This window comes from Aythya marila (assembly GCF_965140915.1).
Source record: "Aythya marila genome assembly, chromosome: 4".
In the NCBI taxonomy this organism is placed as follows: domain Eukaryota; kingdom Metazoa; phylum Chordata; class Aves; order Anseriformes; family Anatidae; genus Aythya; species Aythya marila.
Window position 1 is genome coordinate 64,174,518 of NC_139045.1, and position 14,704 is coordinate 64,189,221.

Sequence of the window (14,704 nt, forward strand, 5' to 3'; positions counted from 1 at the left end):
AACTGGGCAGACTAGCAGCAAAGGCTGGATCCCACCAGGAATGCTGTGGCACTTTCACCATATTGCCTGACCAGTACACACATTCATATGGACTCTCACACAACACTCAATGACCCGTGGCAATACAACTTTTCCTAAAGTAGCTCTTACAATTTGGTAGGCAAAATCAGCTTGCTCGATGCTGGTACAGCTATGTCTGCACCAGTCATATCAGCACAACAGCAAAACCTTTCAGAGCGGGAAGTGGGTCAGCTGAATTAGGGGACTTGGCATTTGATGCTTTGAAAACCCTGCTCTCAGACTCTCAGGAAGCAAGAGCCATTGACGAAAGGCAGTATAATTACTGGCACTAGGTTGTATTAAGATAGCAGCATAAAAACTTAACATTCCCCAGAAGAAATAAAGGTGTTAAAATAGCAACTGGGTAAATACAACATAATGAAAGAAAGCAGCATGATTTCCCCAGGTTCAAATAAAGCAGATGAGCATTTTGCAGAATTGACCTTAATAAAGAGACATTGTCAGTTTAGAAGTTAATCTGAAAACCAAATTATGATAGCCATGAGTGAAGATAAAGATATTTATTAAATGCAACGATTATTTCCACAAAAATGTTAATCTTATTACTTCTATTTTTACATTTTTCTCATTGCAGAAGTGCCAAGTCCATGTTTTCACTTTCCTTTACAGTAGATTTAATTTTGACATAATGTTGATAGTTTCTACCACAATATCCAGTCATTCATTTTTGGTATTAATTATTCTTTATTAGGCTTAGAATGTATACTGTATTTCATAACAAATTAATACATAATAGTGAGGACAGGGAAATGAAATCTCAACTTCGTTGTTTCAGGGAAACATTTTCAGTTCAATCACTGCAGAACATTTTATAGAGAAAACACTTTTCCCCAGGGTGTATTTTTTTTTTTTTAACAATATCTTTCTTGTTAAAGAAACCTTTAAAATTGAATATATATTTTTTTAAAAAAGCTTGATTTTAGAGATAAACTAAACAACTGAGTAAGGAACTTTTCTGGCATGCTAATCCAGTATCTGTATCTCTGATAAACCAAGCCAGAAAAAGAGAGAGGAAAATAAACAAGCTTTTAAAATCCTACCTTGTCTAAAGGGCACTCTGCAGGTTGAACGCTATTATCTACAATGTGATTTTGTTTCCACCTGTCTTAAGAGAGGTAGCAAAGAACTTCATTACTCAAACTACTTACAACCCAGTAAATGCACTCATGAAGAAGCTGCAGCATACATGAACACCACTACCATAACAACACCACAGAAATTGTGATACATACATACCTCACTGCAAATGGCTGCACGGGTCCAGAAGCCTATGCATACCAAATCTTTTTAAATCTATGGACACTGAGGACCGTGTCAATTTCAAATGTTCCAGGAAGTGTCCATTTCATCTTAAAATGACTGAAGTATCTTAAAATATTTTCCTTTGAATCTTTATATGGTGCTAGCACTAGGTTTGTATGATAACGTTGAAAAGCAAATCTCTCTCAGCATGAGCTCCTCTTAGAGCTTTCCTGGGGCATTTTGTTCCCTACCAGTGCAAGCCTTTAATTTACAAACACCACATGGTCCTTCAGGAGGGGTCACGCTATCAGTGGAAGACCGGGATAATGATAATGCTAACAGGAGCCTACAGCAGAGTCCCCATGTCTGCTAAACCTGAGAACTGACCATTTTGCACAACTGATAAGACTCCTGAAAATCCAGAAGTGGGGGCAGTTAGTGCACAGGAATTGCCTCCGGGCATCAGAGAAGTGCTGTGCACAATGGAAGCTAAGTGCCCAGTGAAGAAAGGATAACAAAGCTACAGTCCAACAGAGAGAATTTACTTCTTCAGTAAATTATACCATTATTTTTCCTGTGTAGATTAAAGTGTCACTGCCCAACAACTTATTTTTTCCTGTTCTTTCCATGTCTTGGCTCCTTGATCAATGGCCTCAGGTAGAGGGGAAATGACAACCACGATGAGGGTATAATGTCCAGGGTCAGGGACAAGATGAAAAATAATGAACTGCCAAGGGAAAGCAATTAAATGGGGTGTCAATGAGAGACTCCTTCATTTCCAATACTTTCGATCCAAGTAAAATGCATTATATAACCAGGCAGAAACCAGAAGAGAGAGTTGCTAAACAAAGGTGGGGCTTTTTTTTTTTTTTTTTTTTTTAAGTCCCAATTCTACAGTCAGCACAATATTGAGCACCAGTATCAGAGACTGTAACCCTTTTATTGCTTCATCTGTTTAAAAGTAAGAGACTGATAAGACATGCTTTTTTCATGCTAATCTAGGGAGAATGAAGAACAATTTGTCCCATGTGGATAATGTTCAAAATGCTGGAGAATTTGGCTTTATATTAGTGATTTTATTGACAATGACAATTAAACCCAATGGGCTTAATTTGACCAGCTTGTCCAGTATGCACATCTTAAAAGACTTCAACTATGAAATAAGGATGCTAATACCTATAGTACACACACAGGAACTGCACGCAGACCAAGGGCCTTCCTCTGTCTTGAGTGACTCAAAGCTGAATATAAATCAAACATTTATTGAAGTGGGCTGTTACCTAGATAGTACCTATTTTGTAAGATGAGAGAGATTTTAAGGTTAGCACATTTCTTTGAATATGCACTGCATGATATGAAACTGATCCAGATCAGGGTATGACATTTCCCAACTAGAATAGTTACATTCACTGAGCTGCTTCAAAGTTGTGGTAAGTGAGAGTTCCAAATTAGCCTTCTGCTATTAGACATGCAGATTATCTGTTGAGGATAATAAATTGATATTGCAATCAAGATGTTGATACAATGCAAAATCTGAATATTATCTGTGAGTAATGCTGCTGTTTCCCTTTTCATAATAGTAACAGCCGAAGGCCTGGGCTTGGGAGAAGTCTTACTTGCATCAGGTGAGGATGCTATAGCTTTCAAGTGCTCCTTGCAGCCCTGACTACAGCTCAGCTTTTCCTACTGCTTTGTCCTGCACAGGGGCTGCTGGAGACATGACTTTTCTGAACCCCTTTCTGAAACACCTGAGCCTCCTCCAGCGGCAGCTCTGACCTGCCTCAAGATAGGGCAGACCTCACCTTAACCTACCCTAGCCTTCAGGAGGACATACCAGGTGCCTTAAAACACAGCAACTCTGAACTCTCGCTACCCTGACACACTCCTTTTTCCATGAGAGTGATGACTTCTTTCAAGAGACTGAAGAATGCAATCAGAAAATAATTAGGATTATCAGGCTAATTACTGCATAGAACATTTTCTAATGTTAATAGTGATAAGAAACACTAATTGCTGTTTACTGTGGAATGAATATTTAAACTTGTCAAGTGAAGAGGGAAAAAATGTTTTTTTTTTTTTCCATTGGGAATAGGTGCCAATTGCAGACACACATACAAAGTAACATTTTATTTTTTTAAAATGAAATTGGTATCCTGTTAATACAAAGGCATAGAAACTTCATACCTCAAAAACAGCAAAATACACAATCACAGTACCCTCACAACATAGCATTTGAACACAGTTCAAAAATATCCCTTGAAACCAGCTTGAATATCGTGAATTATCAAATACATGCATTCTTTTTGATTTATATTTTCCTATTACAGTTTTTAGGGTTCACATTTACAGACTTCTTTCCATCAATTAGAAGGGTTTTGAAAATTAACTCTTTTTTGAAATGTAAAACGATATTCTCATACTTTAAAGAAATTTGAGAATAAGAACTTCAAAAATACCCACATACATGTAAAATTACAACAGTTGGCAGCACTGTAATAAAAAAAATAAAACTTTTGAAGGTATTACATGTCCATTTAGAAGTTTCCCTTTTCTACTGACATATATGATGACATTGCTTCAAGAAGAAAAACACTGCAACAGGTTGCAAATATTTAAGACTTAAAACTTAAGTTCTGAACTGAAGCCACATTCCTAGTTCTACCGAAGTAAATTTATACACAAAAATGAAAAGCTGAAACTGCTCTGGGTTGAAAGGCTTAGTGCCTATGCATACATTGAAGATCTGGACTATCAGCTACCACTGGAGAACACAGACTGCAGAAGTAACATTCAAAGCTTATTAACAGCACAAGATTAAACTAAATTAGCTAGACTAAGAGAAAATCAGACAGCAGAGGATTTGTGGGTCATCCATTTCATCTCTTCATGTCATCTGCTATACCACAGCTTATTACAAGAATACATAAATATGAGAACAAGTAAATCAGAACCTGCTTTATATAATAAATAACCTTTCTATATAAATTATGAAGAAACAGCTACAGTAAAATCAGTGCAAAGCACTGAAGGAACACTGAGTCCTGTATGCCTGAACGTGCATCACAAAACACCCATATTTCATCTGTTGCATCACAGAACGAATCACCAAATGGTTTGGGTTGGAAGGGACCTTAAAGATCACCCAGTTCCAACCCCCTGCCATGGGCAGGGACACTTCCCACCAGACCGGGTTGCTCAAAGCCCCATCCAGCCTGGCCTTTAACACCTCCATCCACAGCTTCTCCAGGCAACCTGTTCCAGTGCCTCAATGCCCTCAGAGTAAAGAATTTCTTCCAAATATCTAATCTAAATCCCCCTTTTTTTCAGTTTAAAACCATCACTGTTGTGGTATCACTACACTCCCTGACTAAGAGTCCTTCCCCAGCTTTTCTGTAGGCCTCTTTTAAGTACTGGAAGGCCACTCTAAGGTGGAGCTCTCCCTGGAGCCTTCTCTTCTCCAGACTGAACAACCCCAACTCTCTCAGCCTTTCTTTACAGGAAAGGTGCTTCAGTCTTTTGATCCTCTTCTTGGCCCTCCTCTGGACTTGTTTTAATACATCCATGTCTTTTTTGTTCTGGGGACCCCAGAGCTGAACACAGTACTCTAGGTGGGGTCTCACAAGAGAAGAGGGGGAGAATCACCTTGCTCGATGTACGCTTCTTTTGATGCAGCCCAGGATACAGTTGGTTTTTTGGTCTGTAAGCACACGTTGCCAGCTCATGTTGAGCTTCTCATCAACCAGCACCTCCAGGTTCATCTCATCAAGGCTGTTCTCTATCCATTCTCCACCCAGCCTGTGTTTGTGCTTAGGGTTGCCCCAGCCCAGATGCAGGACCTTACACCTGGCCTTGTTGAACTTCTTGCGGTTTGTACAGGCCCACCTCTCAAACCTGTCGAAGTCCCTCTGGATGTTATCCTTTCCCTCCAGCATTATGACCGCACAACACAGTGTGGTGATATGGGCAAACTTGCTGAGAGTGCACTCAATCCCACTGTCCACGTCACCAACAAAGATGTTGAACGGTGCCTGTCCCAGCACTGACTTGTGAGGAGCACTGATCGTTACTGATCTTCAACTGGACATTGAGCCGTTGACCTCAACTCTTTGAGTGTGACCACCCAGCCAATTCCTTACTCACTAAGTGGTCCATCCATCAAAAGATGCATTGATAAGAATTGAAAGATGAACAACGCTCATTGTGAAGTTCGACAATGTAAAACTACAACTATTTACAATGTCAGAAAATTGATATTAAAACAACACTTTGATATTAAAAATTGATAAAATTGATGAAAATTGATATGAAAACAATTCTTTCTAATTTTTAAATAACTTCGTCTTCCTTAATTGATTCTTCAAATGGAAGTTTCCCTCATTAATCCATACTTGCATGTGCAGCTTTTTTGGAATTAAGGAAATTCTTTTTCTTTTTCCTTGGAGAATTATGAAAAGAAAGTACTGAATCTCTCTGGTCACGGAATAAAAATAGCTTCTCCCCTGTGTCTAATACTTCTATGGATTCAGCAGTTGCAGTGTTCACGGAAACGTATTGACCAGACTGTTCCATAGGAGGATGCATAGATAAACATCCAAGACGAATGAATGATGCTTCTTCCAGGAGGGCAAGTTGCTTCTTCTTTATCAAGCTATGTTAATGAAAAGAAAAAAAAAAAAAAAAAAAAAAAAAGATTTAAAAATGAAAACTTGGCAGAAAAGCAGCATCACTTTCTATATCATACCATGACAAGGGAGTGGTAACTTTCCTCTGGAAGCTAAAGAAAATCATATTTTAGACAGAAACGTAGCTTCTCTTCCAATCCCCAATAATTTGCATAACATTTTATGAGATACAAAACTGCGTAAGAAAAGTTAACCTTATAAGTAACATAGGGAAGGTGGGGCAATGTTTATGAAAAATGTGTGAATTTTGTTGGTAAGTACAGAATAATCTTTTTAGACATTTACAAATATTGCATATTATGTGTAAATGTGTTGTAGGAAACAAGCATCAAAGATTAGAACAGTGTCAGAAAAAACATATTTATGAACTTATTTTCTAACAGATGTAGAAGAACCTTTGGAGATGAAATAAGTATAATAAACTAATGATAATAAAATGTTTTCCTTCCTTTTTTTTTTTTTTTTTTTTTTTTTTTTTTTTTTTTTTTGTTCTTTACCTGTCTTCTCTCCTGTTTAGAGAAGGGATTCTTTCCAAACTTATGTTTATCAGATCTTCCCTTACTTTGTTCTCCAATGCTTGCCACCTCTCTTGGTTCTTCCTGAAGGAAAAGGAAAGAAAAAATTTCCAGCAACAAATCCCCAACTACACATATTTTTTCCCCTATTCTTATTTTAACTACCAAAACCCTAATATTAATGCCACAAATACACCCAGTAAGAGCATGCAAAGGTTTTTGCACAAAAGACCACATAAGACCATATGGTCCCAAGGACCCTTAGCCATTCCTTAACAACTCACATCCAACAACTAGAGGGTTCAGTGCCACATCTGCTTTTCACAGAATCCTATCATAGAATGGCTGGGGTCAGAAGGGACCTTTAAGATCATCCAATTCCAACCCCCCTGCCATGGGCAGAGATGCCACCCACTAGACCAGGTTGCTCAGGGTCTCGTCCAGCCTGGTCTTGAACATCTCTCCAGCGGAGGGGCATCCACAGCTTCTCTAGGCAACCTGTTCCAGTGCCTCACCAACCTCTGAGTGAAGAATTCCCTTCTAACATCTAATGCAAATCTCCTCTAAACTAAAGATTAGTTTAAAAACATTCCCCCTTGTCCTGTCACTACCTGCCCAAGCAAAAAGTTGCTCTCCATCTTTTTTTATAGCAACACTGAAGTACGTTAAGTACCAAAGCCTTTAAGTACTGAAAGGCTGCAATGAGGTCTCCCTGGAGCCTCCTCTACAGGCTGAATAGTCTCAAGCTCTCAGCCTTTCTTCATAGGAGAGGTGCTATGATCATCAGCCCTCTGATCATCTTCATGGCCCTCCTCTGGCTCTAACAGGTCCACATCCTTCTTTTTTTTAGGGCCACCCTTCAAACCCATCTCTCTCCAGCTTGGAGATAATTATTTTTAATTTAAAAATAATCTTTTCTCCCTTTCTCATGTCATGCATGGCAGGGAGTTGGGAGAGAGACTTCAATATTTTAATAAATTCAAGTCAACAAAAATAAAATGATCAGAGCACGGTTTATAAGTCTATAAAATAACTGCCTAATTCAGCTAAATTATACTCCTAAAGTTATAAAACTTATGAGCTTTTCATTAATCAATTTTATGTCATAAAATAAGGCAGCAGTTTCAAAACACTTTACACCATGAAAATATTTCATAGAAAAATCTTATGAACCCCCCTATTTTTTTTTATCATCAATCTGCTTGTCAAGCAAATAAATATAGCTTAAATAAATAAATAAATAAATAAATATAAAAGAAAGAAATAATCTTTTGCAACAGTCTACCAGAAAAGATCACACTTACCTTTTTTTATAGCTGCCAGGCTCATCTGCAGCACTGTCACCTTCAGCAACAGCATCTGTATATTTATTGATGGAATCGAGGACAGAAAGAATCTCACTTTGTGAACTGGAGGGCAGCAACAAGTTCAGAATCCTGTGCAACATTCCTATTGGCACCCTTGTCAGTTTGGCTAAATAACCTGCTAGACGGAGCTCCTGAAGGATTAATGAGTGGGAGCAGCATGAGAAGGGAAGAGAAGGAAAAGGTTAGTGAATTTTAATTGCTAACGGTAAAAAATTACTCATCATAGAAACAAAAAGTATTACTGAAAATCATTTCAGTGGTTTTGGTGTCAAGTGGTCACAGTCTTGTGTTCATTGCTTCCATCCACACTGGTCTATATGGGTTGAAGTACCCCGTTTCATTACAGATACACGCAATTTGAATTCCAAACTACCAGTTCCTCTCATTTTTTCTGCTTAGAAATGTCCTCAATGTCCTTCAGTCAGAAAAATCACAATGCAATCATATTCTGGAATATAAGGTTTACTTAGTTTATGGATTCTAATATTATCAACACAGGAATGAATCAATATGGCATTTTTTGGTTTGCAAAATAAGGAAAAAATAACCTCTGCAACCTAATGACAACATTTACATGTCACCATGTTTGGGCATTTGATTATTTAGCTTCTCATAACACCTCATTCTGTGATAAGCTCAGAGAATAGCTTGTAATACTTGTCAGTAACAGAAGGAAACATCTTTAACCCCTTAAAAATGTCTTTACTTTTCTGGCCCAAAGGTTGTTGGTAAATTATATTCATACAGTGTCCAAATAGACTAAGTTCAGATTTAGTTGTTCCCTAGACGATTAATCAGACCCATTTCCTGTCTCCCTCTAAACACCCAAACCACATTGTTACTTGCTGCTCAGCTGTCAAAACTACTCTGTCCCCAGGGCTGTTTCTGCTGATTTCTCATGTGTATCAAATATAAAAAATCTACAGTATACTGAGACAAGCAGAGATTTCTGTCCAAAATGAAGAAGTAGTCACTCTCCAAAGTCTTAAGTATTGCTACATGTTTTCCATGGAAACCACTGAGATATGAGAATGAATGAGACAAAATGCTAAGATTCATGATAGATTACTACATTGTTGAGTTTTTCAAATATCCATTATTTTCATCCCGAAATGGATACTGTAGTAAGGAAAAAAGAGACATCTGTTCATGGTTCTTAGATAAGAAGTGATTTCATTCTTCTGTAGGGAAAATGTAAAGAAAGCCTTAAGTCTTAATATAGACAGCTAAGTTTAATTTCTGTAGTCAATGTATACAGACTGCTTGTGTTATACTTTTGGTCTTTAAAAACTGTTGTTCCAGAAACTTGCAAAAAACAAACAAACAAAAAAAAAAGAAAAAAAAAAAAAAACACATAAAAATGGCATCTCTGTGACCCATCCTTCCCTCTGACTGAATTGTCTCAGCAGGAACTTTAACTCTATAATTTATATGCGGATGATTATTTATACGCGTCATGACTTCAGTACTGCTTTCCTCTGTAATAGTTTCCTCTTTAAAATATTCCTTCCTCCATTCTGACCCTTACCTTTCTGCATCAAGTATGATTTGTACTGGAAGGCAACCCTCAGTGGTGTTCTAACACAGCAGAATTCATGATTAAGTCATCCTCCAAGGTGCCACAGTGCTGTCAACAGTACCAAAAGTGGCACCAGCCAGGTGCACCTAGCATATGTCTGGCAAAGTGCATGCTGCTGTGTGAGCAGGCACCTGCAGTAGCACTTACAGAAACCCACAGGTACCTGGACCAGCTTGTGTAAACAGGAAGAAGTGAATGTGCATTCAAATACAGGAATGGTCACACTAGTCAGACCAAAGGCCCTCCAGTGTGGGGTGAGTTTCAATCTTCAGGCATATTAGAGACAGTAAAGTACTGCAAAGATTAGGAATTTGTATGGTTTGTAACATTAATGGATAAAAATGTTATTTGTGCCACCAATAACCCCATCCGTATTCTCTGAATTTCACCAGAGTAAAAAAGGCATGTATGAACTGTGGTTTGCAAACAGTAGAATTACTTCTAAGTATTTTGTCTGAGCAATGTGTATTTAAACACCTATATGCAAGAATCAATGAATTTGATTCATGCTGTGTTTTAAGCTTACCATGCTGTTTCCACATGACAGTCTGTCTCCATCATTTGTCTTCTCTAAAAATCAACTAGTGTACCTGGGGCTATAGCTATATGCTCATTTAAAAGTAACTTCTCACCGAGAGGCTTATAATCCTGAACTTAATATCATTCTAGCAAATCTCTTATCGACCTAGATCTGCTTCCATAGGGATGTAAGCTACAAGACAAAATGTAGGAAAGTGAAACTTATCTGGTTTTCCAAGAAGGCTAAATGCAGTTCTAAAAACTAGTCGAAAGGGGAAAATCCTCTATAAAGAAAAGAATAAGTGTAAAATACAGAGGTACAATACCATAGTTTCTTAATATGTGTCTTAATGTGCCTATAAATTGTAAGAAAACGAGGAAAAAAGATTTAAAAATCAATTCTCATATCAACACACAGGATAAGCATATCCCAAAGAAGGAACATATGACACTGTGAGCCTTAATAAATTAATAAACTCCTATTCTAGTAACTGTGTACTTCTTTACAGTTCAAATAAGACTACTGAAGTTTGGAATTACAGTTGGAGTTATTATATTATGAAAATTGCTGTGAACAGAATTCATTTTTGTGTATCTGAAGGGGCTATCTGCATAGGTTTTACAGAATTTCATGAGCTTCCTTTGTCCCAAAGTATCTCTGGACTACCTTTCATATGACTAAATGTAAATACAAAAAAAAGCCCACTATGGTGTATCTAATACATATTTCCATACACTAAAAATTTCTTCAGGGAATCTTATGCACAAAACATACAGCACAGTCCCCCAAGTATACACTGAACAGTGTGTCCAGTTTTTAAACTGTAATGAGTTGACAATAATGCTCATAAACCTCCTTCTTTCTTCAAGATATAAAAATTATAGTTATCAAGGTCATTGCTCACCTGCTAGGGTGCTAAAGGGACTGGGCACTGTGAAAATTACGACATACTGTTTGCATGCATCTGAAATCTGCACAACAATTATTTTAATTTCTGAACTTGCAGAATGACTACCATGCTGTTCAGAAGCTGTTTCATGATACATCTTTGCCAAAGGATTAGAAACCCAACAGTCATCATAAGAAGACAATTAAATTGTCAGCAACATAATCAACATGGTTTACTTATGCTGTAGAGAAACAAGATTCAGTTTTCCCTAAGCCAAGATGTAAGATCTTTGGGAATGTAGCACAAGAAGTGTCACTATTAAAAAACTTCTAGAACAGACACTAGCTTACAGTAACAGTAAGTACTGGGCAGTTAAACGATAAATATGATCAATACTTCCAAAAGCAAAAGAGCACTATGTTTGAACTGAAATGCTAAGAGAAAGGTGAAGGTCTGTTGGGAAAGGATTTCTCTTGAAATGATTCAAAGTCAGAAGCAGTAGCACTCAGCCACTGGTTTCCTTCTCTTCTCGGTGTCCCTTCTACTAAGTCCTACACTGCTGCTTCAGCATTCATCTGAATATGATGATTCATCTGAATTCATCTGTAATATGGCACACATCTTGAATTAATGCCTTCATGAGAGAGGTAAATGTTGAGGCTCTATCACACACAGCTAACTCATAAGCAGCAGAAAGCCATTTCACATCATCCTTTGCAAGATAAGAACTCTTCTGCTGAGTAGCTGGCTTGTTATATGCAAGTTCTTCCTACCCTTCTATGCCCAGGGGTATGGCAAGCTAAGAACCAGAGTACAAGATTAATGCAGTGTTCATGTTCTTTTTTAAGAATTCCCACTTAGTGCTGAGTGTTTTCACCAGAGTAGGAAATAGCTAAATGAACATTGTACAAGGTCCCAGCCATTCCTTCAATTAGTCCAAAATTACAAAGCAAAAGCAGATTTAAGAGCACTGAAATTACACTATGATAACAGTCTCAGTAGTGTTAATCTGGAAGAGCTGGTCTGTGCTGTTTAAAGCCTACATACCAGTCAGCATTTCTGGATGCAAAATGTTTTGTCAGATAAAATTATAATGGACTAGGAAAAAAAAAAAAAAAAAAAAGGATAAAAGAATCTACAATACTGGTCCAGCAAGACCTATGACTTAAACTACAGCAGTATAGGGAAAGACGAGCAAATCCCAAAGGACCTTTCAAAGCATTTTCAATTTTTGTAAGTGTTTTGATGTTTATTTTCCACTGCTGCTGAAAATAATTTATTTCTTATCTTACATTTACGATATTCAACAAGTATCTGAAGCATTGTATGTTTCAGCAAAATATTCATAGAAGCCTGTTAACACCTTACCTGTTTTACCAAATTTAAAAAAATAAAAAATGAAAGGTTGAACAGGACAAAAGATCTATCCTCTTTTCACCTAGAAACATGTTCTGAAATTTTCATGTGTTACACAAACTGCAATTACAAACAGACAAAGGAAGTCTCCATTTAATATCACCTCTGAAAAGTGTTATAGCTGTTGCTGCCCGTGTTACTGTTCCACAACTTAATGCATAACTGAAAATTCTTGGTGACTGCCTCATCAGCAGTACACAAGTTATTTTAATGGAACATAAATGAATACATGTAAAATTTAAAGCTGTAAAGAAATAATCAGATTAAAATTCACTGTTTGGTGAATAACCACGTAAACATCCTACAAAGGCAGATAGCAGAAAGTTTTTTTCAGGAGCTCTGCATGCAGCAGCCATGGGGGCAGGAAACATAATGAGATGGAGTTTAAGGCTGGAGTAGAATTCAGCAGTTGCTGACAGCCGTATCTGTTTACCATATGCCAAATTGTCAAGGTGAATATGGTAGCAAGACAGTTTGAAAAAAAAAAAAAAAAAAAAAAAAAAAAAAAGGGTTGCAACATAAAAATTGAAGAGGAAAACAACATTAATATAAAAGCTATGGAAACACATGGCTTGGATTTAAAAGTAGAAAGCTGTTAATGCTGGTTGTGACCTTGCCAGCAACACCTTCAAATGCTACACTTTGAAAAACATGTCAGAATGGATTTTTGCTGCTTATATTATTATGCCCAGAGAATAGGAAACCTGGAAAGCACAAGACCAGGTTTGAATTCCACTCTAATGTAATTCATTATCACAAAGTGAGATAGCCCACTATGTCTCACCCAAAGTGAGATTCCAGGACAGCACCTTAACCATCAGGCTGCCAGGTGAGTCGAGTCTCTTCCAGTGAGGCTAACGCGAAGATTCCACGTGTCCCCATGAGAGACAGACTGAAGTGAATATCAAACTCTTGTGAGCTTTAGGAGACCTCGCTGCAAGTTCCTTGCCCAAATCAGAGTAAGGGTCTGAAAGCATGTGTGACCTACCAAGTGAATCTGCTAATGAAAATATAATATACAGGAGTCCCACTCCAAACTGATCTCAAGCAGACATCTAACTCAACAGAAGATAAAAGAGTTCAGAAACCTGCGTAGAAAGCAAACCTGAGACGCAGGAAAAGCTGACACCCCCTTAGTCTAAGCTGTTCCTCCTTGGCTCGCTGGAATATGAAGTTCCCAATTTGTGACACAGGTGGCTGCAACCGCAACTGTCCTTGAAAGATAAGACACCTAGATGGGAAAAGCTGTAGAATCTATAGTTTTTTTTTTTTTTTTACCTTGATGTTAGTTACTTACCTGCAAATAAAATTTAGAAGCAACAGTGATTCACTTTTAATGCCCTTTGTGGCACTGACAGGCAGTCAACAAATAATAAATTATGACCAATGAAGAAGAGATGTTCTTTCTGAAAATAGTATGAGTAATGACACCAGAAAATTTAACTAGCAGTGCTTTTGTCATTTAGTTTTGTAACACAATCAGTGCTATTCATTTCTCACATGAAAGACTGAAACCTAAACTGAACCCGTCTTAACACGTGGAAATCAAATAGTAATTTGTCTGTAAATCTGTCTGTCATAAACTCAAGCAATTTAGTTCTCTCCACAGAATGAAATGCAGTAGGACAACTGCCGGAAAGGATTTATAAGTGAAGAAGAAGTAGTATAACTTAGTAAAATTAAAAAGGCTGAAAAGTAGGTCAGAATTAATTGAAGTCAACGGTAATATATGCTGCGAACACCAGAACTGGTAGTGACTATTAGCAGAACTGGTCCAAATATATCTGCAACAGTTCCCAAAAAAGAAGAAAAGCTGATCTGCTGATACAGCTGTAATATAAACCTGGAAGCCTTGTTCAATTTCATGCTTACCTGACTATAAAGTGCCAAAAATGCATCCATTTCTATATTTTCCAGGAGATCTTCAAGCACCATGCAATTCCACTGCTCATCTCTCAAGCTGAAGTGAAAGACAGAATTAACATTGAAATCTTCTCAGGTGCAATGACTGTATCATAGGAAACAATAACTGAAAGTCATCCATTCAGGAGGCAAAACTCTGTCAGCCAAGTTGGCTGAGCAGTGTAACTTCCAAAATAAGTCAGTTTCTCCTCCTCTCTTCTCCCTTAAACCACAACACAAAATCAGAGCAGAATTTGAGGCCACGTTCTTGCACATAATACAAATCTGAAATTGCTCCAAAGAACTGTCATTCAACCTGTCTCCCCATCATGTCATTTTCATCACACTTCTCAGCAAACTGTGGACCTTTTTGTTTCTGAAATGACAGTAAACTGTTAGCTTCCTCATTACTGATGATTTTTTTTTTCTTTCTAGACCAAATTATGAATCCATTATAATGTTATCTGGGAAAAGCACAAGATTCATTTCTTCCATTATGTTTAGAAGTAAA

General features: G+C 37.5%; 1 protein-coding gene across 4 annotated transcripts in view; it reads right to left on the minus strand.

The window, feature by feature from the left end:
* Positions 1-2,351: 2,351 nt before the first annotated feature.
* The window catches only part of EVC2 (EvC ciliary complex subunit 2), a 72,234-nt gene continuing 59,881 nt past the window's right edge, over positions 2,352-14,704 (minus strand). For 3 of the 4 annotated variants that reach the window (XM_082759177.1, XM_082759175.1, XM_082759176.1), the window contains 4 exons: positions 14,164-14,251; positions 7,825-8,018; positions 6,503-6,604; positions 2,352-5,971 (listed from right to left, as the gene is read on the minus strand). In XM_082759177.1, coding sequence (XP_082615303.1) covers positions 5,701-5,971; positions 6,503-6,604; positions 7,825-8,018; positions 14,164-14,251 — 655 coding nt within the window. In that variant the 3' untranslated portion in view covers positions 2,352-5,700. Of the gene's footprint in view, positions 5,972-6,502; positions 6,605-7,824; positions 8,019-9,656; positions 10,270-14,163; positions 14,252-14,704 lie in introns of those variants that run through there. The other variant, XM_082759178.1, reaches the window with a different exon arrangement.